This window comes from Stegodyphus dumicola, chromosome 1 (genome assembly GCF_044657685.1).
Source record: "Stegodyphus dumicola isolate Sdum_Otavi_A_Nest chromosome 1, ASM4465768v1".
Lineage (NCBI taxonomy): Eukaryota > Metazoa > Arthropoda > Arachnida > Araneae > Eresidae > Stegodyphus > Stegodyphus dumicola.
Genome location: NC_140768.1, coordinates 165,604,186 through 165,618,749, shown reverse-complemented (window position 1 = coordinate 165,618,749; position 14,564 = coordinate 165,604,186). Strand labels below are relative to the sequence as shown.

Genomic DNA, 14,564 nt, shown 5'->3' with positions numbered 1-14,564 from the left:
TGGAAAAAGTTTTCAGTAAATAAAAAGAAAAGAAACATGTCTTTACTTCGTGAAGAAAAAATGGCGGCGAAAAAAAAAATAGAGGGTTGCTGTAGCAGAGTTGGTCGCCAAAAAATTGTCAAGTTACCATATTCCAAAGATCAACCGAATATTCTACACATGAATAAAAGATATTGAACTAAATCAAAATACAATCTAAACGGGTGGCATAAAATTGTGAATGTCATTTCAATATTGCAGCAAAATGTTGAGTTTTTGAATATAGTCGACGGCACATAAATTTTATTAAATAGGATTCTAAATTGTGGCGAGCAGTGCCCAGCTGATGTTTATTTCTCCATCTAGCACTGCCCCACAATCACAGTTTGGGTATAGCTTCCAGTTTCGGGGCCTACAAAATTATAGTTGCGATTCATGGTTAAATGTTCATACCCAGCATTTCTTAGTTCTTCTTGCTTATATCCTTTTCAGCAGTCTGAAAATATAATGCTGCCATCTGCAATGTTTTCTTGAATGGCAGCCATCAATGTTTTAGCACAATGATCAGGAATGGCGACCAGAAAACATCCTTTGCTTTCCCGCCGTAAACCCCGAATACCCAATGTTCCGGGGGAATATGTCCAACATTGTTTTTTCTTCTTGTAAAAAGACTTTTGTCTATTTCTACAATTTCTTTGGCTCCACCGATTTTAATACTTTTATTAAGCATTAGACTCTTTGCACATACCTTCCTCAAGTAGTTATTGCAATCTACTGTCATATTATGGCACATTTCTAATTGAAGTTTGCAAAATTCAATCCGCGTCAATTCTTAACACCATAGATAAATGAAACGAGCGGCATTGAGGAAAATAAGATGCTAGCCTTCAAACCATATTTTGGTTCTCTGTCCTTTTTTTTTTTTTTTTTTCACAGTAAGAACATATGGAACAACACCATATAAAAGCTTTGTTTGAGTCAAAAGTTAATTTCATCATAATTCCATTCTAACCCTAAAACCCATAAAACCCATAAAACAGATCTGTTACCGTGAGTTTATAATGCCTCTGGTGAAAATGCTGGCTGATAACTAATTTTTTTTTTGCTAAGTTTTGGAATATGGTAACAGGTAGTTTGGCGACATTTTGGTAAGGTGATAAAGGTTACTAGCTAGGACTTAAGTAGTGTACATGGATAAAGTCAAGAGTGCATGTAATGCCATTTTTGTGCAATTCTGGGATGTTTTTTTAAGTGAAAATAGGTCGACATGTACATGGTTACCGTGTATGTGCAATTCTTAAAAATGCGGCAAGCAGTTTGCGATTCTGCACTTTCTCCCAATTTCGCACCTAATCTTCGTCGTGATTGAGTACTTTTGTTCCATAAAAGTTCTAGCATAAGCATAATTCGGCTAGCAGATTGTTGGGGGGGGGAGAGCCTTTACTTCGTGAAAACAAAATGGCGTCCAAACAAAAACTAGCAGGTTGCTGTAGCAGGGTTGGTCACCAAAAAATCGTTGAGTTACCATAATCCAAAGATTAACCTTTTTTCTTTTTGTTGTTGTTTAGCATACAATATCGAACATGATACTAAAACAAAGTACTGTATGAAAATTTGAAGAACTGACTTGCGTTATTCATGTTACCAATACAGCCATAATTTTTCTAGTCCCTCCTTCCTGGTCATGTATTCTGTGTTTTCATAGCTTCAAACATCTCAGTAATAACAGGGTTGCCACACTACCTGGAAAACCGGGAGAACCGGAAAAAGTCAGGAAATTCAAAAATTGACCAAAAAATTCAGGGAAAAGTCAGGGAATTTAAGTATTTTTGTCAAAGTCTGGAAAAGTCGGGGAATTTCATACAACGATTCCGCCAAAAAAAGCAATTTTTGCGCCGACGTCAGAAGAGATAACTTTTTTGACGAACTGTGTATCACGTGAGTATCATTTGGGCAGCTGACATAGAGCCAATTTTCGCAGCTCCAATTTGATTGTCTTTTAGAAAGGCAAAGCAAGTTTCCCGCAACTTTTGGTTTCCAGTATTCTCGAGAATCGCATGTGCTGTGCATGAACTAAAGAAAGTACCTGTTCTCGTATAACACAAAATGGGTTTAATCCTAGTATATGGTACCATGGAGGTTAGAATCAAAGAATATGTATTGTAAAGAAGGAAAATCTCTCTGCAACAGACGTGGCTCCGTTCCATCATAGAGGAAAACAGCTGTGCATGCATGATATATCTGTCGCCAAAGCTCGAAACCAGTGTCGAGGTTCGAAGGTCACGTTATCAAGAGTTCATAAAATGAATCCATGCACGTCGAGATGCTTTTGTCTCAAACTGCGAGCGACGTGAACACCACGTCGATAAGCATTTATCGCAACAATGAAAATGATGTGGTGCACACGTCGCCTAACAACGAGATTGTTTATTTCTCGAGTTACAGCTCTGGATTGCACTCACAGATGCTGAACGGCGTAAATGAGACACTTTACCGCTTGTTACAGCGCATGGCACCGCAACCGTGAAGTTTAGTCTTAGCGCAAGTGGTTAAACTCTAAAGAAAAAGAAAATATTTTTTGGCGCAAGTAAATTAATTCATGGATTAGTTCTTTTCAGGGGGAAAAAAAACTACGAAAATCCGTTTTTAAAATTATTGCGAATTTCGCAATAATTTAAAAACGGTTTTTCGTAGTTTTCTTTTTTGTCAAAGAACGTTTCTTCTTAACACGTGTTTCTCAATTTCCTGTACACATCGCGGAGAGGGAAATTCTGGCCGCCAGGTTCCGTCGCCAAATCCCTTGGCAAATTTTCCCTCCGCATTCTAGCGACGTAATAGCATTTTACTTGTATGGAACCTTTTCTTCTTTACATAAACGTTCTTTGGTTAGAATAATCTCCATGTATGGTACAATGGGATTTGGCGACATGATGATGCGCAGTAAACGTGTCATTTTGGTCTTGCCGGCAATTTTCAAAATCGTGCCAAGACCTTACTGTATACTAGAATTTTACCGCAAAATCTTTTTAAACCTTTTTTTTTTTTCTCTTTTTAATATAAATACCTTGCCATTTTGCAGTAAAATAAAAAAATAGTAATCTGTCATCTAGGCTAACCATGTAATATAACTACATTCGCTAAAATATCATTGATTATTCTAATTCATTTTTAAGTAATTATCTTTATTTTTATGTCATTCATATAATTTAATGTTGCTTCTTCCCTCTAAATTTATTTATTATTAGTAAATAATATTTCCAAATTTCAAGAAATTTTCTCTGGCATAATCCTGAAATCAATTCTAGCAGTACGATGACATACCATCACAAAATTTAATGCACATATTTTTTTCCTTGTGTATGCTGCAAAATAAATATAAAATACCTCAATTTATTAAAATAGATTTCTTTCTTTTGTTTAGCTGCAGAATGTCTGCAAAAAAAAAAAAAAAAAAAAAAAAAAAAAAGCCTTATTTTATTCCAGATTGGGAAGATTCTAATCTCAATCTTCAGTGGAGAAAACAACAACTATTATAATTATATTTGTGTTTTCAAATGTTAAGGTGCCTTTTCAGAACATACCTCACACAAATTAAATTTACCTAAAATCTAACCTTGTAAGGATCTTAAGTTTTACTAACGTTTATTTTATTTTAAATCTTTACTATCACTTCTTATTTTCTACTTCCGGCCAGAATTAAAAGCGTTAACTTATTTATGCAAAATTTGTCTGGCGAACGCCAAGTACTTAAGTTGTGGCTTTTTGCCAAGCGAGAGAGAGGAAGGAGTTAGTCGAAGCAGGCCACTTACCTTAGAAGTTTTACTCAGTTGCCGGTTGCCTTCCAGGCCAGAGGTTTAATCCTCTTGATAATTTTAAACGTATTGTAGTATTAACAGTTCTCTGTACTACATACGGCTTCCTGTTAATATAAGGGCAATCTTCCACGTTTATTATGTCAAAGTTAGAGTTTAGTTATATTTTTATATTCTTACGTTTAGACCACAAGTAGTGGGTCTTTGTATTCCGAAGTACGGAAATTATTGTAAAGAGAGAAAATAAAGGGTTTTGTATACCCTTCTTGTGTATCCTGTCTACTTCCCACAGTTATTGAACATAGCTTTAGTAAGCTCTCTGTTCCGAGTCAGGTCCTTGCATGTTCCCAAAGAAAGTAAGACGGAACATTGAACCTGATAACCTAACTATTTAGCATTGCGTTGTGATTTATAAGGACCGGATTAGCCTTGTGTTGAACTGGTGATGATCATGAGTAATAATTAAATAAAACATACATTTGTTATCCAATGTATATATCTTAAATTTTATTAAGTTTCTTAAGTGGAAAAGTAAACAAAATTATCAAACAAATTATATCAAGAATAATTAAGAATAAATGTCCTCTGGGATTTATTGAATAATTAAGTGAATTTGCTACACAATACAAGTAATACCATACTTAATTTACCTCTTAGCACAGCCAACATACATTGCACGGATAGACTGGAATTTTCTTGAAACACACCTGGAAAAGTCAGGGAATTTCATTCTCCTGTTTGTGTGGCAACCCTGTAATAAATTAAGATAAATTGTATGGGAATAAATAAAATGTAGGGTAATTATTATTTGCCAAGACACTGCCTACAATCTGCAGGTGCTAACATAACTACAGAAACAAACAGTTACACTCAGAGTCGTAGCTAGGGTTTTCAGCACCCAGGGACAACTGAAGATTTCGTGCCCCCTACTGTTTGCCAAGGATGGAAAACATTTAATTCTAAAATGTCGTAACATCAGTTTGGCGCCTCTTGGATTCTGCGCCTGGAGACAGATGCCCCCCTTGCCCCCCCTCTAGCTACGCCCCTGGTTACACTATCTACAAGTAACTATGTACAAGTTATATACATAAATTATCTAGAAAAATTAATCTGCACGTATTATGTGTACCCTAAGAATGAGAAATACTATGGCCATAGTATGGGGCTAATCTGTCATAATGAGCGACCTTAGGTTTGGAATTGAGGGGACTTGCGGATCCATATCACAACATTGTTCAGTCTGTTGAGGACTTCATAGGGACCCTCCCAATGTAACTGCAGTTTGGACGAAACACCCTTATGACATTTCAGATTCCACAGTCACACCTTGTCATTTTCCTGGAACTGATGTTCGGTGGTTCTTGGAACGTATCTCTTCTTCATCTTGTCCATCGAGATGTTGATCCACTCTCAGGCAACCCTGTGTACTGTTTCCAACTGTGCCTGGAGGTCTTGCATGTACTGCTCGGGCGTGGAATGTATATCCGGTGGGCAGCCGAAGAGCAGGTCACTTGGCAGACAGAGATTGCGACCGAAGAGCAGTGATGGAGAATAGCCGGTGCTTTCGTAGACGGCATTATGACAAGCAAGCAGGAGCAGGAGCAATTTGCAATCCCAGTCTTCTTGGTTCTTGGAAACCATGAGCGAGAGGTGGTTCAGGATTGTATGATTAAACCTCTGCACCATGCCATCAGACTGTGGATGTAATGAGGTCGCCTACATTTTCTTGATTCCCAATAAGTCGCAGTCCCTTGAACACAGACAAAGTGAAGTTCCTGCCTTTGCTGGAATGAATCTGGAGGGGGTCTCACACCTGGAAACCCAGTTCTGTAACATAACTTCAGCTGTTTTGACAGCCTCTTGGTCTGGAATTGGGTACATTTCGGGCCTTTTCATAAAATATTCTATGACTATGAGGATGTATTTGGTGACATATGTAGTCTATGGGAAAGGTCCGAATGTTGATTTAATGTTTTCCTCATGGAAATTTAGTTCAGAGGCCAATTGGCGATTAACTGGCGTGGTTGCCGCCGATTGGCTGATGATGTGGTATCGGCAGGTTGGATGATGTTGTATATACCGAGTGGCCATAATTAAATTGACAGTGTTCTGTAGCGCGATCTATTTGCGAGAATGATGGCACATTTTATAGGAAGATTAAACAAGACGGGTGATGAAGGATTCCGCGAAAAAACAAATTAGTTCCAAAAGTCACCGCTAGAGGAATATTTGGCACTGTGTAATAGAAAATAGAGTGTTAACAAATGCAAATCAATATGGAAATTACATTTTATTTTGCATTCAAATGAGGTTCAATGTGGCTGCCATTGTTGTGGACCACATATTGCATTCTGTGCACATTATGCACAACAGCAGAAAGTAATATGTCTGCAGGAATCTTCCGGACAGTTCGTGATATGTTATCCTTCGACGTAGCCATGTCCTGGGCCACTCCTTACTCCTTGATAGACCTTGGACTTAAGGTAACCCCATAGCCAGAAGTCGCATGGGGTAAGATCAGGTGACCAAGATGGCCATGCAGTTGGAAAGTAGCGGCTAATGACTCTTTCTGTTGTGAATTTCTGTCGTAGCATCTGTTGCACCCGTACAGCAACGTGTGGAGGGGCTCCATCTTGCATGAAAATGAGTTCCCCCAGGCATTGTCTTTGCTGAAGTGCCGGAATGACAAAGTTGTTCAACATGTGGCGATGTTTCTCTCCGTTAACAGAACAGGTTTCCGGTCCTGTCGGGATAATGTTCTCATAGAAGAATGGACCTACGATAAATTCCGCTGTGAACCCACATCAAACAGTTACCTTTGGTGAATGTAAGGGAATTGCTGTAACTGCATGTGGTGATTTGTCATCCGAAATTTGGCAATTCTGGGTATTCACAGTTCCATTCAGGTAAAAGTGGACCTCGTCTCCCCATAAGATTTTCCACGGCCAAGCATCATCCACCTCCATTCTGGCAAGAAAGGTGAGAGCAAAAGTGAATAGCTTATCATGGTCGGGGTACAGTAACTCCTGTACACAGCTGATCTTTTACGGATAGAAGTTGAGAATCTTTCGTAAGATTTTTCATACCGTACTGTAAGGCATATCCATATTCCGAGCTACTCCACAAGCGCTAGAGGTGGCAGCAATATTGTCTGGTCCTCTGTCGACAATCGCCGTGGCAACTGCTTCGATTGTAACCTGTGGTACAGGTTTTCGTCCTCTGCCTGACTGAACCTTCAGAGAACCTGTTTTCTCAAACGTCGCAACCATTGCTTTTAGCCCATTAACTGACACAGGACCGTTACCTTTACGCATTTTTTTGTGTGTTCAAAAAGCATGAAGAGCGGCTGACACGTTGTGCACTGGTTGAGGTAAAAGAATTTGACCAGTAAAGTACGCTCGACTAAAGAAGGCATTGCACATAAACTTTCAATTCGATTGATTCGAAATGTAACACATTGCCTTTTAAAACCCAAGCAGCTGACACTGTGGGAATAGATGTAACGTGAAATTTGAATAAAGAACTTCTGCTCAGCGTACGTGATATTGCAGATCACGAGACTTTATCGGTGTTTATGTAGATTTTACTGTTTTTTAAGTGTTGCCATATTGCACTTGAACTAAATCAGGAAATGTGCATAATAAAAGGTAATTTTATTCTGTATTAATTTGCATTTGTTAACACTCTATTTTCTATTACACAGCGCCAAATATTCCCCTAGCGGTGACTTTTGGATTTTGGAACTAATTTGTTTTTTCGCGGAATCCTTCGTTCCCCGTCTTGTTTAATCTTCTTACAAAATGTGGCGTCATTCTCGCAAATAGTTTGCTCTACAGAATACTGTGAGCACTGTCAGTTTAATTATGGCCACCCGGTATATACTGGGAGTTTGTGAACGTGTGGGAGTTTGCTGTTTTTTTCCCTTTTCTCTTTTGTTGTTTTAATGTACAGGCCACTGATACAACCTAATTTATTTAAGGTTATGAAATAAAGATTAGTTTTATTTTTATATTAGTCCCTGCATTTTTTTAAAGTATGTTTTTGTGACTGCTCTAATGCCAACAGGCTATGGGCTCAGCTCAGCTTAGCTTTGAAGGAATGTAAGCAAAGAGGGCTGGGTTAGAGTTGACTTTAGGATATCCCTTGTATTATCGCAAAGTTGTTGTTTCATTTATTGCCAAGTTGTTGTTTCATTTATGGTAACCTGAGTATTTGAATGTTATAAAAACCCTATCATGACGTAATCATTTGCATTATTCTGGGAAATTTTGAATCGGGGGATGTTTTGTAAGGGCTTTTGTGGTGTGTGTGGTTAGGAAATACATTGCTTGTTTCATTGTTTAGACACTAGAATGGCTGAATGTAGTAAGATTAATTTGAAGTTTCTGTACAATTTGGAAGGAAAGGGGGAAAATGCATTAATTGATTGGTGTGTAAATGAAAGTTTACATAGTAGATATTTTCGGGATAGTCCGGAATACGTAGGATATTTTTTACTCTTATTTTTGTGAATTTATGTGGCGATGCCGATATACGGATCCTAGTTCAGTAAATTTTAGGAAGTTTTTCTTTGTTATTTTATTGTTTGGTTTAAAATGTAGTTTATTGAGATTATCTATTTTTGTTTGCTTCCACTATAGATTTGGGGGCTCATTTGACTTTTTGAGTGAAAATATATCGATGTGTACATGGACAAACTCGGGGGAGTGAGCAAAGCCTAGTTTGTGCAATTCTGTGATGTTTTTTGAAGTGAAAATAGGTCGATGTGTACATGGATAAAGGGAGTGCGCAATGTTATTTTTGTGCAATTCTGGGATATTTTTTTTAAAAGTGAAAATAGGTCAATGTGTACATGGCTACTGAGTTTGTGCAATTCTTTGTCTTGCTATTTATTATTATCGCAAAAATCGTCACTACGCAAGCCAAAATAAAAAGTCAAAGACTTGCACAAATTCGGTATCCGTGTACCGGCAAAAATCGCCAAGTTTCGCCAAGGGGTACCCTAAAATATACTTTTACCCAAGGGCTGTTATCTGTGAAAAGAAGCTGAAGTGTTTAGAAGTTGGTTCAAGTAGTCGTGCTTATGTGTAACTAAAGATGTCCTTACTACCAGAAGGGTTTGAATTATTGAACCATGACAACTGGGACCGATGGAAAGTCGATATAAAGATGCTGTTCCGGACAGAAATTGTTGGAGCTTCATAGAAGGCAAAGAAGAAGAGTTGGATAAAAATGCAACAAGGTGTGACAGGCAGGATTTCACTTTGAGAGAAAAAAGAGCCTTCACTACATTATATTATGAAATTAAAACCGAGTTCAGGCTGTTGATACAAGAATGTTCAAGTGGTAAAGAAGAATGGGAGATTCTACAGAAGCAATTTGAACTAAAACCAAGAGCCAGAATAATCCAGCTTCTAGATGAATTTTTTAACATTAGATAAGCATCTGATGAAAAAATTGGGCTATTCATCACAAGGATAGAAATGACTGTGAAGAAGCTTTACACAACTTAGCAGATCTTTTTATAGTGTTTGAAGCAATTCTGAGATTACCCCAGGAATACTCCGGAATTGTGCAATTGATTTATATGTAGAAGGATGAGGATTTCATGTTGGAAAAAATTACTGAAAAACTGGTAAGGGAAGAAAGTCGACTTCTCCAGGTACAGATAGATTTAGAAGACAGCAAGGTAAGTGTATTTAATACTATTAGCACAAATACCGGGGAAAATAGTCACGTTGAAAGTAAAACTAAATATAAGAAAAATGTGGGGAATACGAAGACCTTGTTGTAGATGTCATAAAAGTGGACACTTAATCGTTCAGTGTAAAGAAAATTTAAGTAAAAATCGCAAGTTTGAAGTGGACAATAAAAATGGGCAGTTTAAAGATAAAGTGTTAATGTTAGTAGAAAATTATGTGTCAACTACAGATAAAGGTGGTAACGCAGATAAATTTAATTGGGTCGTAGATACAGCAGCTAGAACTCATTTCTGTAATACACAAGTTTAATGATAAACTTTGAGGAAATAGATGATATAAGTATGTCTCTAGCTGTAGGAAATTGTAAAAGTGAAGTACTAAGAAAAGGTACCGTCAAATTTTCAATAAAAGTAGGCAACCAAATAAATTGGATTGAAGTAGAAAATGTATTGTATAATCCAAATCTAAGAAGAGATTTGCTATTGGGAGCAAGTTTAGAAAAGGCAAATGCACATCTTATAGGTTCAACAGAAAGTTGTGATTATATTTTAAAAATTGGGATAGGTTATGTTATGCAAAACAATATGACGGACTCTATCACTTTAAACCACTTAAGTATGCAACAGGTGAAAATTAAGCTGGTTATGGTATAGAAACTGGAAAGTTAAATAAAGTAGACAAAGCGAAGCTATGCATCAAAGATTTTGCCACTTAAATTTTGAATACATACAGGATACCAGTAAAAACCAAAGCATGAAAGGTTTACCAGAAGTAAAAAAACAAATGGAGAAATGCAAAACTTGTATTATTGCTAAATCTAGTAAATTAACTTTTAAAACTGTTCCTAAGAGATCCAAAAAACATTGCAGTTGGTTTATTTAGACAATTGTGGCCCCCTCCCAGTTTCATCTAAAGGTGGGAATAAATATTTCCTTGCTATCGTAAATGACTATATTACTAGATTAGTAACAATATATTGTATGAAAAATAAAAAAATGAATTGTTTGTTAACTTTAAGATCTATCCTAGGCAAATGGAAAAATTGACAAATAGAAATGAATTAGTATATGCATCAATCATGGCAATGAATTCTGTAACAAGCAATTCGAAAGGTACTTAGCTGAAAACAGAATTGGTGTTGAATGGACAAATGGTGTATGTGAATGATTTAACTGAACAGCATTAGACACAGTTAAAGCTGTGCTTAATGATAGTAAAATGGGAAAAGGATGGTGGGCAGAAGCTCTTGCATGCATGGAACAGGGTGTGTCATAAGAGTAACCGAATACCTTAAATGTTCCTCAATAGAAAACCCAGTGTTGTTTATTTTAAAGTATTTGGTTAATGTGAAATTCAGTGAAATCTGAACACAGAAGATAACATCCTGGGCCAGAAATCAAAAACTAAGTTTAAAAGACTAGAAGAATCGGAGTGGTTATCAGAATCGGATGAAGAAAAGGAAACTTCTACAGAAGTCATTAGAACATTAATCTACCCCGAAAGAGGTTTCAGATGGCAAAGAAAAATGGTTAAGAGGCCAGGTGGAACATGTACAGATATATTACTACGTAGAAGGAGCAGTCACTCGTTTTAGGCTTCATAACGACACTGAAAAATACTGCGAGGCTAGAAATATTAAATTTGAAAGAGATATTTTTGACTTAAAAGGCAAAAAATGAATACTCCGGAAAAATTAATTTTATAGAACAGGAGGATAGCTCTTCCCTATCTAAAGAGGCAAATTCTGTAGATATTATAATCCCACAAAATTTTAAAGAACCACAAAAATCTGTAAATGACAAAGAAAGGGATAAGGCAGTGAGGGAAGAAATTGACACAATGAAGAAAAAGAAGGTCTGGGAATTAGTTGAGAAGCCAGAAAAGAAAATTATGTTGGGAAACAAGTGGGTCTGTATGCTTAAAAGAAATTAAAAGAATTAAGTAGTCATAAAGCACGTCTAGTCGTGCAGGGGTTCAGACAGAAAAGGGATAAAGATTTTTGATGACATTTACAGTTCTGTAGTAAATTTTTCAATCACAAGAATGTTTTTCACAATACTAATATATTTGTATTGGATGGACTATCAATTAGTCCTGAAAAATGGATATTTATATGCAAAGCTCAATGAAAACATAGTATATATGACCTAGCCAAAGGGATTTATTGAAGAGGAAAATAGTGTGTTTATTACGCAGGGTCATTTACGGTCTGCATCAGAGCAGCCATGAATGGCTTTGTGAATTTAAAAATACTTTAGAAAATCTAGATTTTAAGAAAATACGATGGTGTAATTGTGTTTTTAAGAGCTCTAATGTAATCCTCTTATTATATGTAGATGATATTGTAATCTTTAGTAAAGATTAACAGTGGATAGGTAATCTCACAGTTTGGTAAATTTTTCGGTCTTAAAGAATTAGGCAGAACTAGAAAATTACTTGGAATCAAATTTTTAGAAAACGGCAAAGGCGCACGTTCATACATCAGCAAAAATATATCGAAGAAATTTTTGCAAAATTTAAACATTTTCAGATACAAATAACTTCACTTCCCATAGCTAAAGGCACTATTCCTTCAAAATTAGATTGTCTCTACAAGTGCAAAAATAGCTGAAATGCGGAAATTACCTTTTAGAAATCTATTGGGATGTTTATTTTTTCTAGCTTAAAGAACAAGGCTTGATATCACATATGCAGTAAATATCTAATCACTGTTCCAGGAGAATCCTGGAATTAGGCATTAGGAAGCATTGTTGAAATTGCTTGGCTATCTCAACAGTACTACATCATATAAGTTAAACTTATCGAGGATTTAACATCTAAATGTATATTCTCATTCAGATGCTGATTATGCAAGTAATACTATGCAATTCAAAAGGCCATTTTAATGTGTACTTTTTCATTTTTTTTCATTTTCAGAAATTTAAAATAAAATTTTAGATAAATGCTTGTTGATATAGTAAAACATGTTCAAGATTAGGTTTAAATTTTGTATTAAAATTCTTTTTTTTTTTAAAAAAAGTATTAGGTTAGTAACAAATTAGCTATCAACTGAGTCTATTTTATAGCAATATCATAAAAGTTAAAAATTCTATAAAACTAAATAAATTTTACTGACAGCCATAATTATTGCTTTCAAATAGCAAGTTTAATCAGTTTCTATTAAATAAAGTTTTGCAATAACATATTTTGGAATATATTTTTCCTTTTCCATGCACCTCCGGATTAGTTTTATTTCCTTTAGACAGAAAGCATAAAATTTCCATCAATGATGAAACGTTAAATTCATTCTTGTTTGCAAGTACTCAAAATGAATAGGTATTTTTGTATGCTTTGCCATAGTCAAACCCTATATAAAAATTCTCAAATTCTCAAAATGGATAGGTAGATTTTTGTGCTTTGATATATTCAGACACTGTATGTAAAATTTTAGTATTGTACACAAGTAACAGTTTGTAGGTATTTAACTCTCTTTTGTAATTATATGTTTTAAAATTTCTTTCAGGTAAGCAGTGTGCTGTTATGATTATTTCGTTCTTAGGAAGTAAAGTCATTTTAGAGCTGATGCATTTATATAATTTACTTCCTTATTTGCATTTCGTTTTATATCACTTAACGTAGCCTTCCTTAGACAGAAATTATATATATAGTTATATAGTTATAAATTGTCAAGTGTAGAAGAATTCTTTTTTTGAAATAATGGAGAATATAGCATCACATATTCCCACTTTTAATGTTTTACATATTTCTGAGAAAAGTACAACTGAAGATAGTGGAATATTTGACTCATCTTCCATGTGTACGGGAATAAAAGCTACTTTTTATACCAGCAAAGATAAGCAAATATTTTATAAAAATTCCTCAGATATTGAAAATGCAGGTGAAGAAGCTTTCATTGTAAGTCAGGAGACAATTTCTACATTGTGTGGATATGGTGATGAAGCATCTGATTCTTTAGAAATTAATCTCAATTCTGATCGTTCTTCTGAAAGTATATTATCCTCTTTGCAAACTGAAAGAACACACACAGAAGAAAATGCTCCAAAAGTTGTAGTTCAGAAACTTGGTGTCGATTTAGGTGACATAACTATTTTACGTGTTGATGAGAAATATCGAAGTAAGACATCAATCAACTGCCATTCATTACTTGATGATAGTCTTCCTTTCTGTGGAACAAAATCAGACATTCATAGCCTATGTAACGAGAATGGATTTGAAGAGGCCGTAGATGTGGATACTAATAAAAGATATTTTCTGAATGAATCAAGATCATCAAACTGTAAGTTCCCCATTTTATTAAATCAAGTTATGTATGCTTTCTTCAGAAGTTGAATGTATGTTTTATGTTATTTAGAATAAATGTAAAATCCACATTTAAGAAACATCTAAAGTTTATTTGCATTAATTTATATAATATAATCATATAGGAAAATGAAAATTTTCCTATATGATTATAAGCATAGAATGTAGAACTGTATACTATATTTGTAAAAAATGTTTTCTCTAACTAATGTGGTAAATTTTCGTGCTTTACATGTATGAAATAATTTGGATGTTCAAAATGTATAGATGCATAGTTATATCATAGTGGCCAATTCAATATTTCTTTTTATTCTTAAAAAGCCCATTCTTATTATGAATTACACAGTGTAATGGGTGCAATGTGCACACCTATTCTTGAATGAATGCAGGATGTTCGAATGTTCAGAATGATTTAGTTTCATTTCAACTTTCATTGGCTTGTTTTAAGTTTTGATTTCTAGATTTGAAATTTACCATTATGTAAGAATGATATGATAGTGATTAATTTTTTAATGATGGTGTTTGGAGAAATTTATTATAAGCAGCTACTACTTTTAAGTAGAAAGGGGAAATTACCAATTAAATAAGAGCTAATCAATTATTGCAAACTTGAACAACCTAATCAATTATTACAAACTTAAGAATAAGTACAAATTCCTGATTTTGAAGATTCTGATTCCTGATTTTTTAAATTTTGAAGTGTGTATGGGGAAAGAGAGGAATCCTACTTATTTTCCTTTCTCCCCATATACATTTCAGAGAGAATAGAGTA

The 14,564-nt window shown here is 35.1% G+C and overlaps 1 protein-coding gene across 3 annotated transcripts in view; it reads left to right on the top strand.

The window, feature by feature from the left end:
• The window catches only part of LOC118201090 (uncharacterized), a 221,599-nt gene that overhangs the window by 2,662 nt on the left and 204,373 nt on the right, over window positions 1-14,564 (top strand). For all 3 annotated transcript variants that reach the window (XR_015042854.1, XM_085822950.1, XM_085822947.1), the window contains exon 2: window positions 12,996-13,769. Coding sequence is in view for 2 of the 3 variants with exons in the window: in XM_085822950.1 (XP_085679076.1) it covers window positions 13,190-13,769 (580 nt within the window). In the remaining variant the exon portion in view is untranslated. The remainder of the gene's footprint in view (window positions 1-12,995; window positions 13,770-14,564) is intronic.